At 36.6% G+C, this 20,981-nt stretch overlaps 1 protein-coding gene across 5 annotated transcripts in view; it reads left to right on the top strand.

Moving 5' to 3' along the window:
- AFF4 (ALF transcription elongation factor 4) overlaps positions 1–20,981 on the top strand; it is a 96,864-nt gene that overhangs the window by 13,057 nt on the left and 62,826 nt on the right. For 2 of the 5 annotated variants that reach the window (XM_057538839.1, XM_057538819.1), the window contains exons 2-3: positions 19,340–19,431; positions 19,901–20,027. In XM_057538839.1, the coding sequence (XP_057394822.1) occupies positions 19,905–20,027 (123 nt within the window). In that variant the 5' untranslated portion in view covers positions 19,340–19,431; positions 19,901–19,904. Of the gene's footprint in view, positions 1–19,339; positions 19,432–19,881; positions 20,028–20,981 lie in introns of all 5 variants that reach the window. The other 3 variants (XM_057538833.1, XM_028168097.2, XM_057538829.1) reach the window with 3 other exon arrangements.

Below are 20,981 nucleotides of genomic sequence, written 5' to 3'. Positions count from 1 at the left end.
AAGCCACCATAATGAGAAGCCCGTGCACTGCAACGAAGAGTAGCCCCCGCTCTCCACAACTAGAGAAAGCCCGCGCACAGCAACAAAGACCCAATGCAGCCATAAGTAAATTAAATAAATAAATAAATAAATTTATTTAAAAAAATCATTACAGCATTGTTTGTAATGGCAGAGAAAGGGGAAACTACCTAAATATCCATCATTTGGAGAGTGGATAAGTAAATTGTGTGGATACACAGTAGTGAAAATAAATGAACTACAGCAACATGTATCATGATGGATTAACCTCAGCATAATGCTGAGAATTTAAAAGGCTCACAGTCTTTAAAGTGTACCCTTTTTAAAGGTTGAAAAATATGCAGAACAATTCAATGTCTTATTTAGGGATACATACATATATAGTAAAAGTATAAAGAAATTTATGAGAATGATTAACACCAAAATCAGAATAGTGGCTATCTCTTGTAGGGGAAGGGAGCACAGGAGATGTGATCCAGGAGGGGTACACAGTAGCCTTCCACTATATTGGCAATGCTTTATTTCCCAAGGCGGTTCATGGGTAACACAAGTGTTTACTATATTGCTCCTTACACCTTTTTGGGTCTCTTTATCAAACAAATGGTTGCAGAGAAAGTGGGGAATCACCAAGAGTCCTTTTGGCTGTGAAGGAGAATAGAGGAGAGATAGAGTGATAGCTGGAGAGATCTATGGGATCAGGGAAGACTTTTTTTTTTTTTAAAGAAGAATATGTTTGAATGATGATGGGAGGGATTCATTAAAGAGAGAAAAGTTAAAGTTGCTGGAGAGAAGGCAGTAACTGATAAAGGTCTAGGAGAAGATAGCAAAATGGGCATAATTGTTCTTTGATAGAGAGATGCTTTTTCTTTTTTAGCCAGAGGAAAGAACAGAATGGATGCAATGTTAGTAGTTTGAAAGTTGATAGTTGATTTCTCTCTGGTCTTTAATCTTTGTAATCTTTGTCCAGTAAGATAAGGTCGTTTGTGGAATGGAAGCTAGGAGGAAGAGTCATAGAACTCCATGAAAATAATTGTGAGGAATAGGAAAGAGCATTCATCAGAGAAGGATAGTAAATTTCTGGGAAACTTTGAGGGCCTAGTTGAAAGTGATTCATGAAACATGATTATGAGAAATTAGATAATGTATAAAGATATGATGAAGATAGCAAAAACGGTAGGGAATTATCTTTGTTATCATGTTTTTTACTACCTTTTTTTTTTCTTGGTCACGCAACACAGCACGTGGGATCTTAGTTCCCCAACTGGGATCACACACCCCCCCCCCCCCCCGCCCCCCGCCACTGGAAGCACAGAGCCCTAACCGCTGGACTGCCAGGGAAATCCCTTTACTATGTTATTTTAAACCTGAAGGCTATAGAAATCTCATGACTAACTTTGGGTGAAAGGTCCTTTTATGCAAAGTACCATTTTGGGACCTGATGTTTTGTTATTGTTGGCTTTGATCTCCAGGTGTACAACCTCTGTTTGCCTACCTTGTAGGAACTGACCTCTTCAGACTCTCATGGGTAGAGATATCCTGCCAAGTGAGGCCAAGAGGGATTTCTCTACCTATAAGGCTTTTTGCTTTAAGATAGTGTATTTTAAAGTTACAGTTTAATAGCAGTTGTAATAAACTGGATTCTAAAATAATTGAAATCTTAGCTTAAGTCTCATTTTGACTTTTGGAGTGTAAACCATTTAATAATCTGGTAGCTGAATGGCTTCATTTTTCAGTAGGATAGTTCTAAGATACTAACTGAAAAAAAACCCATTGTAACAGGTTCTGAACACTTGAAAGGGGCAAGTTAAAGGTCACATTTTACTCTTTAAACTATTTTTGAAGTTTTAAATTTTAAAAGGTTATAAAACTAATACATGTTTTTATTAAAAGGATTATAGGAGATGAATTTCTGGTTCATTGGGAATGCACACTTTTTTGAACTGTGAGGTTTTTTTATTGTAATATATGCATAACAAAATTTATCATTTCAGTCATTTTAAATGTACAGTTCAGTGGCATTATTTACATTCACAGTGTTGTGCCACCATCACCATTGTCTATTTCCGGAACTTTTTCATCATCCTAAACAGAAGTTCCATACCCATTAAACGATAATTCCCTATTCCCTCTTATGCCCAGACCCTTGCAACCACCATTCTACTTTCTATCTCTGTCAATTTGCCTTTTCTGCATACCTCTTGTAAGTGACTGCTTCATCCATGGTAGCATGTGTCAGAATTTCATTCCTTTTAAAGGCTGAATTATATTTCTTTTATGTGTATACCACATTTTGTTTGTCCATTCATCTGTTGGTGAACACTTGAGTTGCTTCCACCTCTTGACTGTTGTGGATAATGGTGCTGTGAACATGGTGTGTACAACTACCTGTTTGAGTTCCTGCTTTCATTGGTCATATATACATAAGAGTATAATAGCTGGGTCATATGGTAATTCTATGTTATACTCTTAGAGTGACCATCAAACTGTTTTCCACAGCAGCTGCACCATTTTACATTTTTACCAGCACTGCACAAGGGTTCTAATTTCTCCATATTCTTGCGAACACTTGTTTTTTGTTTGTTTTTTAAAATTTTAATTTGTTGATAATAGCCATCCTGATGGGTGTGATGTTGTATCTCTTAGTTTTGATTTGCATTTCCCTAATGACTAATGATGTTGAGCATCTTTTCATGTGTTTATCGGCCATTTGTATATTTTCCTTGGAGAAAAACTTATTCAAATCCTTTTCCCATTTTTTGACTGAGTTGTTTGTCTTGGTATTCTTGTGGAAAATCTGTTACAAATGTGAGGTATAGGGACTTCCCTGGTGGTCTAGTGGTTAAGACTCTGCTTCCACTGCAGGGGGCGTGGGTTCGATCCCTGGTCAGGGAACTACAATGCCGCATGAGGCGTGATGTGGCCAGAAAAAAAAAAAAAAAGTGAGGTATATTTCCGGACTCCCAGTTCTCTTTTCTTGATCTATAGGTTTGTCGTAAATTTTGAAATTGGGAAGTGTGTGTCTTCCAGCTTTGTTCTTTTGCAAGGTTGTTTTGACTGTTCTGGATCCTTTGAATGTCCATGTGAATTTTAGTATCAACTTGTCAATTTCTGTGAAGAAGTCAGCTGGGATATTGTTAGGGATTCTGTAGAAACTGTAGATCAATTAAGGGAGTATTTTCATCTTAATAAATTTTCCATTCCATGAATAGGATTGTTTCCATTTATTTAGGTCTTTAATTTCTTTCAGTAATGTTTTGTAGTTTTCAGAGTGTAAGTTTTGCTGTTCTTCTGTTAAATTTTTTTCTAAGTATTTTATTCCTTTTGAAGATATTGTAAATGGAATTGTTTTCTTAATTTCATTTTTGGTTTGTTTATTGCTACTGTACAGAAATACAATCCTTTTTTGTGTGTGTATCGATCTTGTATCCTGCAACCTTGTTGAACTCGTTTATTAGCTCTAACAGATTTTCAGTGGATTCTTCATGGTTTTCTATGTACAACATCATCATTTTACTTTTCCTTTCCTGCTCAGATGCCTTTTATTTCTATTTCTTGCCTAATTGACTGACTAGAACCTCCATACAGTATTGAATAGAAGTGGTGAAAGGACATCCTTGTCTTGTTCTTGATCTTAGGGGAAAAGTATTCAGTCTCTCACCATTAAATATGATAGCTGTGTTTTCCTTGTAGATTCACTTTATTAGCTTGAGGAAATTCCCTTCTCTTTTATTCGTAGTTTGTTGAGTGTTTTTGTCAAGAAGGGATGTCGCAACTTGTCAGATGCATTTTCTCCCTCCGTTGAGATGGTCATTTGGTTTTTGTCCTATATTCTATTGTTATGGTGTATTACTTTAATTGATTTTTGGATGTTAAGCCAATCCTGCATTCCTCACTTAGTCATGGTGTATAATCCTTTGTAATATTGCTGGATTTGGTTTGTTAATATTTTGTTGAGGATTTTTATGTATATATAATAAGCTTTTTATTGATCTGTAGGTTTTTTTCTTGTAATGTCTGTCTGGTTTTCATATCAGGGTACTATTGCCCTTACAAAATGAATTGGAAGGAGTTTCCTCCTTTCCGTTGTTTGGGAAGAGTTTGTGAAGGATTAGTGTTAATTCTTCTTTAAACGTTTGTTAGAATTCAGCAATGAAGCCATGCAGTTCTGAGCTTTTATTTATAGGCAGTTTTTGGACTACTAATTCAGTCTCTTCACTTGTTATGGGTCTATTCAGGCTTCCTGTTACTTCTTTTTTTTTCCCCTAAATAAATTTATTATTTATTTATTTATTTATGGCTGGATTGGGTCTTTGTTGCTGCGCGTGGGCTCTCTCTAGTTGCGGTGAGCAGGGGCTGTTCTTTGTTGCAGTGCACGGGCTTCTCATTGTGGTGGCTTCCCTTGTTGCGAAGCATAGGCTCTAGGCACACAGTCTTCGGTAGTTGTGGCACATGGGCTTAGTTGCTCCGCGGCGTGTGGGATCTTCCCGGACCGGGGTTTGAACCCGTGTCCCCTGCTGGCGGATTCTTAACCACTGCGCCACCAGGGAAGTCCCCCTGTTACTTCTTGAATTATGTAATTAGGTGTTTTTTTAGGAATTTTGTCCATTCCATCTAGGTTATCTGCTTTGCATACAGTTTTTCATCATATTCCCTTATAATCCTTTTTATTTCTGTAAGGTTGGTAATATTGTTCCCTCTTCATTCCTGCTTTTAGTAATTTGAGTTCTCTCTCTCTCTTTTTTTTTTTTTGGTCATTGTAACTAAAGGTTTTTCAATTTTCTTAATCTTTTCAAAGAACCAATTTTTGGCTTTGCTAGTTTTCTGTATTATTTTTCTATTTTATTTCTACTCTAATCTTCATTTATTTCCTCCCTTCTGCTCGCATTTGGTTTAGTTGACTTTTAATTTTTTTAGTTTCTTAAGACTGATTTGAGATCTTTCTCCTTGCTTAATAACAGTGTTTGTAGTTATACATTTCCCTTTAAGCACAGCTTTAGCTGCATCTCCTAAGTTTTGGTATGGGGTTTTGTTTTTATTATCTTAAAGGGTTTTCTTCCTCTTGTGATACCTTCTTTGACCAACTGGTTATTTAGGAGTGTATTGTTTAACTTCTATATATTTGTGAATTTCTCAATTTTCCTTCTGTTCTTGATTTCTAATTTCATCCCATTATGATCCAAAAACATACTTGGTGTGATTTCAGTCCTTTTAGGTTTATTTAGACTTGTTTTACGGCCTTACATACAATCTATCCTGGAGAATGTTCCATGTGCACTTGAGAAGAAAGTGTATTCTGCTTTTGTTGAGTGTTCTGTATCTGTTAGATCTAGTTGAATTATTACAGTGTTGTTCAATTTAGTGTATCAAAACCTGAGAGACTGTAATATTTGTTCTACTCATATCCTTTATCTCTTGAATAACACCAGATTGTTTTAATGATATGAGACCTCAGTCGTTTCTGATAGAGATACAGGCAGTTTAAGCAGAAGGTTGGGAGCCTGAATTATTTAAAGGAATGCACTAGTCTGAAGCCCATTAATAAGGTCATGAAGATAAAGGAAAAGTTGACAAAGATAAGGTTTCTTTATTCTCTTTTCAAAAACAGCTTTATTGAGGAATAATTTGCATTCCATAAAATTCACTTGTTTTTAAGTGTACAATTCATTGATTTTTAATCAGTTTATGAGTGTGCAACTATCACCACAATGTAATTGCAGAACATTTTCATCACCCTAAAAAGATCTGTTGTGTCCATTTACAGTCACTCTTCATTCTTTGTTTTACCCTTTACTCTTTTTATGGCGGCAGGGGTGGGTGCACCACGTGGCTTGTGGGATCTTTGTTCCCTGACCAAGGATCGAACCTGGGGCCCCGGCAGTGAGAGCGCCAAGTCCTAACCACTGGACCGCCCCTTTATTCATTTTATTTTATTTCATTTCATTTATTTGTTCTGTGGCATGTGGGATCTTCCTGGACCAGGGATCGAACCCGTGTCCCCTGCATTGGCAGGCAGATTCTTAACCACTGTGCCACCAGGGAAGGTTCCCCCTTTTTTCTTGTATAGTGTTAAATACTCAAGTACATTCAAATAGTTCTCTCATCTAATCCTTACCATCAGATTAGTATGGACATTTTATAAAAGACAAAACTGAGGTTTAGGGAGATTATTTGCCTAAATCGTATGTCTAGTATGTTATATAATCACAACTAAACATCAGGTATCCCTAATTGTCCCATTTATAAAATCATGGTGCCTCAGCTGTTTGCAGCTCAATTGAAGTCTGGAAGTTACGTTACTTTGTTAAGGTATTTAAGAAGTTAATAAAGAGGTAATTGTCTGTATTGGTTTTTGGTTACTAGATGTTTTATGTTTGAGAGTTTTTATTAGCAAGAATACCACTCTACATCAAGATTATCCAATCGTCTTTGCTTATAACTAAACCACCTGAATCACTACGATTTGAAGAACTGTGTATTAGGAAATAGAGGGTCATCTTGCGAATTAATACCTTAGCCTTTTTGATATTGATTATGGAGAAATAAGGGAGGACATCCCTTTTTCCCCCAAATATTCTTCCAGTAGATAATTACTGCACATGTACCATATGCTCTGAGGTATTTTTGATGCTCTTCTGAGATTGCTATTCTCTTTTTTTCTTTTCTTTTTTGGCTTCGCCACACGGCTTGTGGGGTCTTCCCGGATCAGGGATTGAGCCTGGACCCCGGCAGTGAAAGTGCCGAGTGCTAACCACTGGACTGCCAGGGAATTCCCTGAGATTGGTATTCTTAACCTCTCTCTCATTTCCTTCTGTTTTCTCCCCAGGAGGTCCTAAGGATCTTCAGAGAAAAATAAATGACTGAGAAATAACCTCTTTCAAATTTGTCCAGTTCCGCTATAAATGCAGTTTCACTTGGACAGAGTTGCTAGTAGTGGGTGGATAAGACTTAGAATAACTGCAATGGGTAGCAGAGGCTGCCTATCAAAGCCAGCCCTTTCCTTCCTTTAGTACCTCAATCCCATGTAGTCCATAGTATAATTCACTTTTAGTCTCTTCAGATACTAGGTAACTGAGAAGTAAAGATACAGATAGCACATTATCTGTAGTATAGACATTTTTTTTTAAATTTTCTTCTTTATTTTATTTATTTATTTATTTTTAAGATTGATTGATTGATTGATTGATTGCTATGTTGGGTCTTCGTTTCTGTGCGAGGGCTTTCTCTAGTTGTGGCAAGCGGGGGCCACTCTTCATCGCGGTGCGCGGGCCTCTCACTATCGTGGCCTCTCTTGTTGCGGAGCACAGGCTCCAGACGCGCAGGCTCAGTAATTGTGGCTCACGGGCCCAGTCGCTCCGCAGCATGTGGGATCTTCCCAGACCAGGGCTCGAACCCGTGTCCCCTGCATTGGCAGGCAGATTCTCAACCACTGCGCCACCAGGGAAGCCCTGTAGTATAGACATTTAAAGTTATTTATTTAGATTGATTTTAGTTACACCACAGAAATAAAGAATGGAAAACTCCAGAGAGGCTAAACAGATGCAGATCAAGGTGAAAGTCAAAAAGGCAGCCAAAGGGACTTCCCTCGTGGTCCAGTAGCTAAGACTCCATGGTCTCAATGCAGGGGGCCTGAGTTTGATCCCTGGTCAGGGAACTAGATCCCACATACCGCAACTGAACATCCCGCATGCCGCAACTAAGACCCAGGTGTAGCCAAACAAATTAAAAAAAAAACAAAAAAAACCCAGCCAGAAACGAATCAAGAGACTTGGAGAGAGTATTGACAAACTTTGAGAGTATTGAAAACCACGTGTGAAGTTTGCATCTTAGATTGAGGAGAGTTTAGGCATGGCCTTCCCGTAGTTTGGGAGTGGTCCTGAAAGAGGAGGCAGACGACTTGAAGGAGGTGGTCAGTAGAATTAGGATGCAGTTTAGCGTAAGATTTAATCCTAACCTTATATTCCTCAGCTAAGATATAGGGCAGGTTGGGAAAGCATAGTTATTACATAATCAAAAGACTATCACTTTAATAGAAAAATGGGCAAAAGATGTAAATAGGCAGTTCAGAAGAGAAGAAATATGAATGGCTAAGTAGGACATGAAAAAGATATGTGGTTTAACTATCGGAGAAATTGACTAGAAAGCAGTTGACTATGAGCTTTATAAGGTCAAAGACCGTGAGTCATTCTCCGTTTTATCTCTGGTTCCTAGGACAGTACCTAGAAATAGTAGACAGGCTCATGTATTTGTTGAATGAATGAAATAAACAAATAACGTTGGAATAATTTTTTTTTTACTTCTTAGATTGGTGGCACGATTAAAAAAGACTCATAATGCCTGGGATTGAAAATGGCATGGTTAAAGGGCAGTTTCATACTCCATTGGGGCGCTGTCAATTAGCACAATCTTTTCGAAAAGCAGTTTAGTGATATACGCTAAAATGGTATAGCATATATCCTTTGACTCAGCAATTTCACGTGGAGAAATTTATCTGAAACTGAAATAGTGTGCGGGCGCGCACGTGCATACACACACACAATCATTATAATGTTTATCATACTAAATTCCAGATACAACCTAACTATCAGGGGCTTTCTGGTTAAATGAATACTATGCAGTCAATCAAAGAATGAAAATTCGTATGTATTGGTATGGAACTATGTTCATTACTTATTAAATGAAATAAGAACTGTATGTGTAACAGTTTTCTACACGACTAATGTGTGACTCTTTGCAATATTAAAGGGAAGTTCCACTTCCCTGAAACTATTGGTGACTTCTACTTTCTACTTTATGTTAATCATATTAGAGTTTTTGAGCAAAGAGCGAGTATTACTTGTGTAATTGGAAAAACAGACCCATCAAGGTTTATCTCTTTTGAAAAAGGAACCCTCTACACTGTTGGTGGGAATGTAAATTGGTGTAGCCACTATGAAGAACAGTATGGAGTTTCCTTAAAAAAACTAAAAATAGAGTTACTATGTGATCCAGCGATCCCACTCCTAGGCATATATCTGGAGAAAATTATAATTCAAAAAGATACATACACCCCAGTGTTCATAGCAGCGCTATTTACAATAGCCAGGACATGAAAGCAACCTAAGTGTCCATCAACAGATGAATGGATAAAGATGATGTGGTATATATACACACTGAAATTATTACTCAGCCATCAGAAAGAATGAAATAATGCCATTTGCAGCAACATGGATGGACCTAGAGATTATCATACTAAGTAAAGTAAGTCATCAGAGAAAGACAAATACCATATGATATTGCTATGTGGAATCTAAAAAAATGATGCAGGGCTTCCCTGGTGGCGCAGTGGTTGAGAATCTGCCTGCCAATGCAGGGGACACAGGTTCGAGCCCTGGTCTGGGAAGATCCCACATGCCGCGGAGCAACTAGGCTCGTGAGCCACAACTAATTAGCCTGCGCGTCTGGAGCCTGTGCTCTGCAACAAGAGAGGCTGCGATAGTGAGAGGCCCGCGCACCGCAATGAAGAGTGGCCCCCGCTCGCCGCAACTAGAGAAAGCCCTCGCACAGAAACGAAGACCCAACACAGCCAAAAATAAATAAATTAAAAAAAAAATGATGCAAATGAATTTATTTACAAAACAGAAATAGACTCACAGACATAGAAACAAACTTGTGGTTACCAGAGGGGAAAGGGGGGAGGGATAAATTAGGAGTTTGGGTTTAAAATATACACACTACTATAATATAAAATAGGTAACCAGCAAGGACCCACTGTATAGCACAGGGAAGTATACTCAGTATCTTGTAGTAACCCATAATGGAAAGGAATCTGAATATATACATATATATGTGTATAACTGAATCCCTTTGCTGTATACCTGAAACTAACACAATGTTGTAAATAACTATATTTCAATAAAAAATTTTTTTAGAAAGGTTTATCTCTGTTGGAAAATACAAAAGGAGAGGAAGACTGTTCCTTATTAACATTTACAGGAACAGCCAAAATATTTACTAGGGACAAGAAAGAAGATTTACCTAAATAGAGAGACATCCTTCATATTATGTGTGAAAACTGGATATTCAGATTTCAGTTTTCTTGTGTTTAGCTTATGAGAATAGTAGTTGGCATATTTTGCTATTAGTTGAGTTAGTTGTATCTCATTCTTTCTGTGTACTCAACACCTAACAATTCTACTTCTGAGTTTACCCTAAAGAAATAATGAGGTCATCAGTCATATGGCATACATTGTGTTGCATCTACTTTTCCTCACAAAACAGCATTTATGGAAATTCCTCCAAGGTAACTGGCAGTGATCTACCTCATTTGTTTTAATAAACAATGGTTTATTTAAGCATTTCTTTGTTCTTGGGCATTCAGTTATTTTAAATTGTTTTACCACTAAAAACAGTGCTGCAGTAAACATCTTCATAGCTTATGGCTGTGCTTTTAATTCTGTGGAATGTAGTCCCACGAGTGAGGTTACTGGGCTGAAGGATTTGTCTTTTTTCTGACTGAGTTTGAAATGTCTTCACCATTTTATAACTGTCATCTTAGAAAAGTACGTGGTTTTTAACTGTTGTTATAAATAAAACATTTATTTAAAATTTTTATTTATTTATTTATTTAAAATTATTTATTTATTTATTTATTTAGGCTGGGCCGGGTCTTAGTTGTGGCATGCGGGATCTTTTAGTTGCAGCATGCTGGCTCTTAGTTGCGGCATTTATGTGGGATCTAGTTCTCTGACCAGGGATTGAATCCTGAACCCCTGCATTGGGAGCGAGGAGTCTTACCCACTGGACCACCAGGGAAGTCCCAAAACATTTCATTACTGAATTGGGTTTGTTAACTATTAAAATCCCTTGTATCTTTGGGTTTATTTCGTCCCTCTGTTTTACTGATCAGTTTGTTCATTTCTGTGCACTACTGTGCTATTTTGATAATGGTGATGGCTTAGAGTAAGTTTTAATCTAGTGTGGCCAATTCTTCTTGTTCTCTCCCCAATGCTAAATATTTAGTAGATGCTTGTTGCATATTAAGTTAATAGTACACTTAATAATAAACATTAAATCTTGCTTTAGATAAAGTTTGGATGCCCATTTACTTTAGGGAGCTGAGCTTGGCATGTGGATGTTGTCCCCTCCTAGCAGTGTAATAAATGTAATTTCTTTCTGACATGTAATAAATTGTGACACAGAGGAGGAGTTGAGGAGAATTGGATATCGGAGTGAATTTGGAGACAGGGGTGCACCTTAGTCATGAGAGAAATACTTTAAGCCCTAGAGGAGAGACAGTTTGATGGTAAATCCCAAGGCTGAAAAATGTTGGAAAGTGCCCATAGTGCTCTAATGTGTAAATTTTATCACTCTTATCCTTCCATCTTTTTTTTTTTTAATTTTCTATTTTTATCTCTTTTTTTTTAAGCTTTTAATTAATAGTTTAATACTGTTATGGTCATAAACCGTATTCTGTAGGATTTAATTCATTTGAAATTTGTTGAAATTCTTTATAGCTCAGTATAGGTCAATTTTGGTAAATGTTCTGTGTGTAGTTGTTGAGTGCAATGTTTTATATATTTGGTATACAACAGTTTGGTCAATTTTTTTTTAAATTAATTTATTTATTTTTGGCTGCATTGGGTCTTCATTGCTGCACACAGGCTTTCTCTAGTTGTGGCGAGCGGGGGCTGCTCTTCGTTGCAGTGCACAGGCTTCTCATTGCGGTGGCTTCTCTTGTTGGGGAGCACGGGCTCTAGACATGCGGGCTTCAGTAGTTGTGGCACGTGGGCTCAGTAGTTGTGGCTTGCGGGCTGTAGAGCACAGGCTCAGTAGTTGTGGCACACAGACTTAGTTGCACCATGGCATATGGGATCTTCCCAGACCAGGGCTCAAACCCGTGTCCCCTGCATTGGCAGGCGGATTCTTAACCACTGTGCCACCAGGGAAGTCCCAATCCTTCCATCTTTTATTTTGAAAAATCTCACACCTATAAGAAAAGTATAATATACATCTGTATATCCTTCACCTAGATTGTTAGCATTTTTACTGCGAACATTTAATTGCTGCTGCTGCTACTCTTCCTTCTCCTCTTCCTGACTCTTTCCCTCCCTCACCCTCTGTCTTTCCCTCCTTCCTTTATCCATCCCTCTCTCTCTCTCTGTCTCTCTGTCTCTCCCACCCTCCACACACATACTATCTATATACATGCTATCTATACATAATAAATATATATTCCAGTGGTCATTGAACCATTTGAGAGTTGGCAAATATGATGACATTTCGCCTGTGTGTTGTGTATGTCCTAAGTAAGAATCAAAGATTTTCTCCTGCATAAACAAATACAGTTATCACATTGCTATGATTATCTGAAATACCATTCATGTGGAAATTTTCCCAAGTTTCCCATTAATGACCTTCACAACCATTTTTTCCTCCTCAGATCCAGGGTCTGGGGTATGAAGGATCATGCATTGCATTTAGTTGTGTCCTCTTTCTTTCTTTCTTATTTATTTATTTATTTATGGCTGCGTTGGGTCTTCGTTGCTGCATGCGGGCTTTCTCTAGTTGTGGTGAGCGGGGGCTACTCTTTGTTGCAGTGTGTAGGCTTCTCATTGCGGTGGCTTCTCTTGTTGCAGAGCACGGGCTCTAGGTGCACAGGCTTCAGTAGTTGTGGCACGTGGGCTTAGTAGTTGTGGCTCATGGGCTTAGTTGCTCCACGGCATGTGGGAATCTTCCTGGACCAGGAATTGAACCCGTGTCCCTGCATTGGCAGGTGGATTCTTAAGCACTGTGCCACCAGGGAAGTCCTGTTGTGTCATCTTGAATGTAGAATATAGACATAATCTCCAGTGCCTGCCCCTGTCTGTTTGTCTCTCCTTTTGTTCTCTGACATTGTTTGAAGAGTCCAGGCCAGTTTTGAAGAATGTTTCTCAGTTTAGGTTTGTATGCTTACTTGTGATTAGATTCAGGTTAAATATTTTTAGCAGGTGGAATACTGAGGTGGTGATATGTCTTTCGGGCATCACATTGGAAGGCACATGATGTCAGTTTGCCCCATTATTGATATGTTAAGTCTGATCACTTGATTATGGGTAGTGTTTACTTCTCTACTTCAAAGATTTTTTTCTTTATACTTGATATTCTGTGGGGGTGATACTGAATATTCCATTGCCTCCCACATTTTTACCCAATGGTTTTAGTATCCATTGATGTTTTTTGCCTCAATTATTGCTTTAGTGGCTGCAGAAAAGCGATTTTTTAATTCTTTCATTTCTTCTACATTTATTAGTTGGCATTCTTCTATGAAGAAGTACATTTGCTCCCTGATTTATTTGTCTTTTAATTTTATTCTTTGCTATTATTGCTGCGGATTCAGGGATTTTTCTTTTGTTTTTAAGTATAGTTGATTTACAATATTGTGTTAGTTTCAGGTGTACAGCATAGTGATTCTGGCTTTTTTGAGGATTATATTCCATTATAGGTTTTTACAAGATATTGGGTATAGTTCTCAGGGATTCTTTTTTTATTCAATTTGTTATATTCCATTGCTTGTTCATTGTGAAGCTCATGTTTTAAAATTTGACCAGTGAGAGCCCCTTCAAGCTGGTTCTCGTGTCCTTTTGATATATCTCCATCTGTTTTTGAGCATTTTCTTACTGTTACAACAAGATATTTTAGGCTAACTTTTTACCTTCCTTGCTATAGCTCTGGAATTAGCTATTTCCCCAAGAAGTCCTGTTCCATTTTAGCAGGGAATGATATTAGAAAACAAAATTTGGTTGCTGAGGGTGCTTCTTTCTACCAGATTGTCACTGCTTCTAGACTCTTTCAGTGGATGGAGCTAGAGACACCATATGTGTGTGTGTGTGTATATATGTATATGTGTGTATGTATACTTAGATATAATTTATTTTATTTTTAATATAAGTATGAGTTCATAGTACTACTTCCTAATCCCCAAAGTTTCTTTTTCTCCTTATTCCACTCTATATTTGTATCTGTTTTCTCATAGTAAGGTCCTTGGTTCCCTAAAAGTTTCAGGATGTTTACATTTACTTATTTGTTCAGTCTTGTAGCAATAAAATTGCTACACCATTATCTTTACCAGCAACCAACCTAACTAAAGTTGCAGATATTTCTTTGCATTTCTTTTTGTCCCTAGGATTTCATTTAAAACTGTTTTGAATTTTACTGAATTGGGAAGAAATAGAAAATATGAGCAGACCAATTACCAGTAATTAAGTTGTATCAATAATTTAAAAAGTCCCAGCGAACAAAAGTGTAGGACCAAATGGCTTCACAGGAGAATCCTACCAAACATTTAGAGAAGAGTTAACACCTATCATTCTCAAACCTTTCCAAAAGATTGCAAAGGAAGGAGTATTTCCAAACTCATTCTTTGAGGCCAGCATTACCTTGATACAGACACAGACAACACAAAAAAAGAAAATTACAGACCAGTATCACTGATGAATGTAGATACAAAAATCTTCAACAAAATGTTAGCAAACTGAATTCAATAATACATTAAAAGAATAATACACCATGATCGAGTGGGATTTATATCAGAGGTTCAAGGGGGTGGTTCCACATCTGCAAATCAATCAGTGTTATACACATTAACAAATTGAAGAATAAAAATTATATGATCATTTCAATAGATGTAGAAAAAGCCTCAGACAGAATTCAATGTCCATTTATGATAAAAAGCTCTCCACAAAGTGGGTTTAGAGGGAACATACCTCAACATAATAAAGGCCGTATATGATAAGCCTGCAGCTAACAACATAATGGTGAAAAGCTGAAAGCATTTCCTCTAAGATCAGGAACAAGATAAGGATGTCTACTTTTGCCATTTTTATTCATCATAGTATTGGAAGTTCTAGCCACAGCAAACAGGTAAGAAAAAGAAATGAATCCAAATGGGAAAAGAAGAAGTAAAAACTGTCACTGTTTGCAGGTGACATGATACTATAAATAGAAAATTCTAAAGACATCACCAAAAAACTACTAGAGCTCATCAGTGAATTCGGTAAAGGTGCAGGATAAAAAATTATTATACAGAAATCTGTTGCATTTCTATACACTAACAATGAACTATGAAAATAATCCTATTTACAATTGCATCGAAAAGAATAAAATACCTAGGTGTAAACTAAGGAGGTAAAGGATCTGTATTTGGAAAACTATAAGACACTGATGAAAGAAATTGAAGATGATACAAATAGATGGAAAGAGATAACGTGTTCATGAATTAAAAGAATTAATGTTATTAAAATGACCATACCACCCAAGGCAATGTACAGATTCAATGCAATCTCTATCAAAATACAAGTGACACTTTTCACAGAACTAGAACAAATAATTTTAAAATTTGTATGGAAATAGAAAAGACCTTGAATGGCCAAAACAGTCTTGAGAAAGAAGAACAAAGCTGTAGGTATCATGTCCCCCAATTTCAAACCATACTGCAAATCTACAGCTATCAAAACAGTATGGTACTGGCACAAAAACAGACACGTAGATCAGTGGAACAGAACAGAGAGCTCAGAAATGAACTCATACATACATGAGCAATTAATCTATGACAAAGGAGACAAGAATATACAATGAGGGAAATACAGCCTCTTCAGTAAATGGTGTTGAGAAAACTGGACAGCTATATGCAAAAGAGTCAAACTGTACTACTCTCTAACACCATGTACAAAAATAAATTCAAAATGAATTAAAGACTTAAATGTAAGACCTGAAACCATAAAACTCCTAGAAGAAAACATAGTATGCTCTTTTTTTTTTTTAATTATTATTTATTTATTTATTTTGGCTGTGTTGGGTCTTCGTTTCTGTGCGAGGACTTCCTCTAGTTGCGGCAAGCGGGGACCACTCTTCATCGTGGTGCACGGGCCTCTCACTATCGCGTCCTCTCTTGTTGCAGAGCACAGGCTCCAGACGCACAGGCTCAGTAGTTGTGGCTCACGGGCCCAGTTGCTCCGCGGCATGTGGGATCTTCCCAGACCAGGGCTCGAACACGTGTCCCCTGCATTAGCAGGCAGATTCTCAACCACTGCACCACCAGGGAAGCCCCATAGTATGCTCTTTGACATTGGTCTTAGTAATATTTTTTGATATATTCCCTCAGGCAAGGGAAACAAAAATAAATGAATGGGACTGTGTCAAACTAGAAAGCTTTTGCACAGTGAAGGAAATGATCAACAAAATGAAAAGGCCGCCTACTGAGTGGGAGAAGATATTTCCAAATACTCTGTCAGATAAGTGGTTAATATCCAAAATGTAAAAGAACTCATACAGCTCAACATAAAAAACACGAACAGCCCAATTGCAAAATGGCCAGAGGATCTGTAGACATTTTTCCAAGGAAGACATATAGATGGCCAAGAGGCACAGGAGAGATGCTCAGCATCGTTAATCATCAGGGAAATGCACATCAAAACCACGATGAGATGTCACCTCACACATAATAGCCATTATCAAAAGACAACAAATAAAAAGTGTTGGGGAGGATGTAGAGGAAAGAGAACCCTTGTGCACTGTTGGTGGCATTGTAAATTGGTGCAGCCACTAAGGAAAACAATATGGAGATTCCTCAAAAAATTAAAAATAGAACTACCATATGATCCAGCAATTCCACTCCTGGGTATTTACCTGAAGAAAACAAAAACACTTGAGATATGTGCACCCTTATGTTCATTGCAGCATTATTTTCAATAGCCAAGATATGGAAGCAACTGAAGTTCCCATCGTAGATGAATGGATTAAGAAGATGTGATCTATAAATATTTATAGTGGAAAATTACTCAGCCATAACAAAGAATGAAATTGTGCCATTTGCAACAATATGGATGGACCTAGAAGGTATTATGCTAAGTGAAATAAATTAGAGAAAGACAAATACTGTATGATTTCACTTGTATGTGGAATCTTAAACGAACAAACAACAAAACAGAAACAGAGTTTTAGATACGGAGAACAAACAGGTGGTTGCCAGAGGGAAGGGATTGGGGGGGAAGGAAAGAAACAGGTGAGGGAGATTAAGAGGTACAAACTCCAGCTGCAAAGTAAATGAGTCAAGGGTTTGAAATATACAGTGTGGAGAATATGATCATAACTATGTAATATCTTTGTATGGTGACATATCTTAGATAGATTCATTGTGGTGATCAGTTTCAAATGTATAGAAATATCAAATCACTATGTTGTGTAACAGGAACTAGCATAGTGTTGTAGGTCAATTATATTTCAAAAACAAACTCAGAAAAAGAGATCTGATTTGTGGTTACCAGAGATTGGGGGGGTTGGGGTCGGGGTCCAGGGAATTGGATGAAGGCAGTCAAAAGGTACAAAGTGTCAGTTATAAATAAGTACTAGGGAGGTACTGTACAACATTATTAATAAAATTAACAGTGCTGTATGTTTTATATGAAAGTTGAGAGTAAATCATTAGTTATCACAAGAAAAATAATTTTTTTCTATTTCTTTAATTCTGTATCTATATGAGATGATGGATGTTCACTAAACTTACTGTTATGATCACTTCATGATGTATCAAATTATTATACTGTACACCTTAAACTTGTACAGTGCTGTGTATTAATTATATCTCAGTAAAACTGGAAGAAAAAATTTGTTTGTTATTAATATATCAACTTAAAATAAGTACCGGATGGGTACTTAAACAATTTACCTTAAGTAATTAAAAATCTTAGATGGAGAACCTCCTTTCTACTTGCTAATTTTCTTTTAGAAATTATTTTATCTAGTAGTCAGATTTTGTTGTGATACAGCAATTTGTTAGTTTTTACTGAGTCCTGTTTCAGTACAGTTGCAGTTGTCCTGAGGAATATAGTTTTGCCTCTACAAACAGAGATATACTTCAAATTGAGTCATACTTAAATTTCATAATAATTTTAGGGCAGCTCAAGTGGAATTACTGGAATTACTGCTTTGGGGAAAACTTTATTTTAGGCAGAGATACTGATGTTGAAAGACACAGGAGAAAAAAATAGAACTGACGTATTAGATGTGAAAATAAGTCAAATCAGAAAAAAATTAGAGAATAAGAGCTACAACTGGAATATTAGTTCTTATAAGCAATCATTTAATTTCATTATGAGCTTCTTGGCAGCCTTGTTTAAAAGAGGAAATATTCAGTGTGATGACTTATTGTTTAAGAAAAGATTTTTTATCACTGAATTATAGGAGGAATTTTATTGTGGGAATCATCCGTTTTTGAAGTAAATGTTCACGTGTTTCTTGCATGATTATTTTAGTGCTGTTGAATACATAAAATTAAATCGTAGTTTAAATAAGGCATTTCTGTTGTTTTCTGATCTTTCAAGAATTAAATTTAGGGAAACATAAGGAAATTGGTCATTAACATAGACCCTAACAGATACAGATAAGTTTGTATGTTGCAGCACCATAGCTCTAGAGGTCTATTTGAAACTTGATTGTTGGTGATATACAGTTATTAGTTGGTTCAGGCGTGCTGGAGGATAATAAATGTTCTTTGTTTTTATTTTTGAGTACCAAAGTGTAGATGTTTTATGGTATTTATTAAAGAAAGGATCAAATACTTTTTGTGGTTCTGATGGGAGACCAAAGCAAGCACACACTATTTCGATAACCTCAAAATAGTTTATATTCTTTTATAAATTTTTAGAAAATTGTGCATATAAGAAAGAACTTGAATACACATTTGGACACTTAGAACATTTTTTTAAACACTAAATTGCTTTATTTGTATGATATTAAACTGTGCAAATCAGGATGTTTTATCTTTGAATGTTTATTTGTACTTATAAAAGTCCTCAAGAATATATTGGTTTTGCTGTCCATTCTCATTTTATGATTATAGTTTCCCCCAGTCTTGATTGACTTTAATTTTCTGATTTGATTTGATTTATGAATCATAAGGCTGGAAATACTCTACAGTATAACCTGGTTTTTCCCTTTGGCCTCCAACAGGACTTTCAAAACAAAACAAAACATAACCAGGACAGATGATTAAATCTATCTCCTGGGAAGAGTGTGTTGACAACATTTTTCATTATCTATTTAACCAAAATTCCCGCTGCTATAAATAAACTATTTTCCTTGGTTTGTTCTTAGTGACAACAGTATGACAACATACTGTCATGATTATAGAAATGACACCCTCATTTACCCTTTCTCCCAAAAGACTTTTTCTTTTTCCATACAATTTCGACTACTGTTACTAACCCAAGTTAATTTTAGATTCTATTGCTGAAAGCCTCAGTTTTGCCATTTATTGAGGTGCTAATTGAAATATTAATGTATTTAGAGCAGAAATGTCGTTTTTTAGGGAATCTAGAGCAACAGCAAAGCTGAGGTCAAACTGCCATAAGGATGGACACCAAGGAAGCTGTGTTTGGGACAAAAAGAAATCAAGATAAGGTAGATGCAAAGTAGAGAAAAGCACTGGACCCTGGGGGGAGAGGGTGGTAGGTGGGAGTGGGTTGTATGCCTCTAATGGCAAAGAATAGCTAGATTTCTGAAGAGGAAACCACAGAAGGCTTATAGGAAATATTAAGAATTATGGGTTTAAGTACTACTTTCCCTCTGAATATAGAAGTTTCAGTTGACTTTTAGCTAGCAAAACACTTAAAAATTCATAAGGTTAAGTATTTCAGTGGGGTGGATCCTAATATTCTGGGCTAGTGTTTCCTGTCTGGATAGTTGTGGAAGACACTGTCGGTTTAGTTGATAAAACCGTTGCCAAAACCCAACTTCAGTACTAATGCCTGTTGTTACTTGAAAGTTGAAAGGGAATCTCCGATTGAAGCGTTAAACTGACAAAATGAGTACAGAACATTTAATTTTTCCTTTTCTTTTTGTGATGTAAAGGTTGTGTTTCTCTTCATAGCAACATGAACCGTGAAGACCGGAATGTGCTGCGTATGAAAGAACGGGAAAGGCGGAATCAAGAAATTCAGCAGGGGGACGACGCCTTCCCACCTAGCTCTCCTCTCTTTGCTGAGCCATACAAAGTTGTAAGTTGTCTGTTGAATGTTTTTTCCCCGTAACATAACATTTTTTGCTTTTAAAATTTTTAAACTTGAGTTTTTATATTAGAAAGAGTTATTATGTTACATCTTTTAACAGTTTTTCCTTTTCTTATAATAGAATATACTTTTTTGATGTAAACTTTTCATTGCAGTATAACATACATATAGAAAAGTACACAAAGTAAGTGTTACAAATGAAAGAATTTTCACCACATGAGCAACCTCACATAATTAGTACCCAAATCAAGAACTACAGCATTACTAGTGCCCTAAAGTCATCCTCACAACCCCCCACCCCCCACCCCCACCCCCACCTCCATTGCTACCCTCTACTCTTGAAATATGGTCTGGAGTAGCTCAAACATTCATATCTGTATTCCTGGCTCTACCGCTAACCCTGAGCAGGCATTTCACCTTTCTGAGCCTTGAATTAAATTAAAAGTTTGTGAATCACTATGCATTGTCTGCTGTTTCCTTGGCTATTTGGGTATAACATCAAAGACAAATATTTCATAGATTCTTTTGTTTCTCCCTATTTCTTGCCATTTGCTTACTTAGTTTACTAAGTTTCAGTGATTATTAGTAAGTTTGAATAAATGTGTCCTCAGCATCAATCTGATTCTTTTTCTGTTATCATGTACTAAATTCTCTGATTTTCTATATGTTTAATGCTTAATTAACAATATCAAATTTAGATTAAAGCATGTTATCGGACTGTTCAATAAATTAAACTAATTGCTTTTTTTTTTTTTTTTTAACTATCATTGTACTTGATTTGGGATTACATAAAACACTGAATCTGATGACTCTATTGTAGCTGTAGTGGCCACAAATGTCTCTCTAATACTTGATTTGGCTTTGGATTTCATTGGAAGTATTATTATAATTTAAAGGCTTGTACTGTGTATAATAGTTGTAATACTATGTATTGCAGCACTA

This window comes from Balaenoptera acutorostrata, chromosome 2, assembly GCF_949987535.1.
Source record: "Balaenoptera acutorostrata chromosome 2, mBalAcu1.1, whole genome shotgun sequence".
Classification (NCBI taxonomy): domain Eukaryota; kingdom Metazoa; phylum Chordata; class Mammalia; order Artiodactyla; family Balaenopteridae; genus Balaenoptera; species Balaenoptera acutorostrata.
The sequence above is the reverse complement of the archived record's forward strand: the minus strand, read 5'-3'. Positions and strand labels throughout refer to the sequence as shown.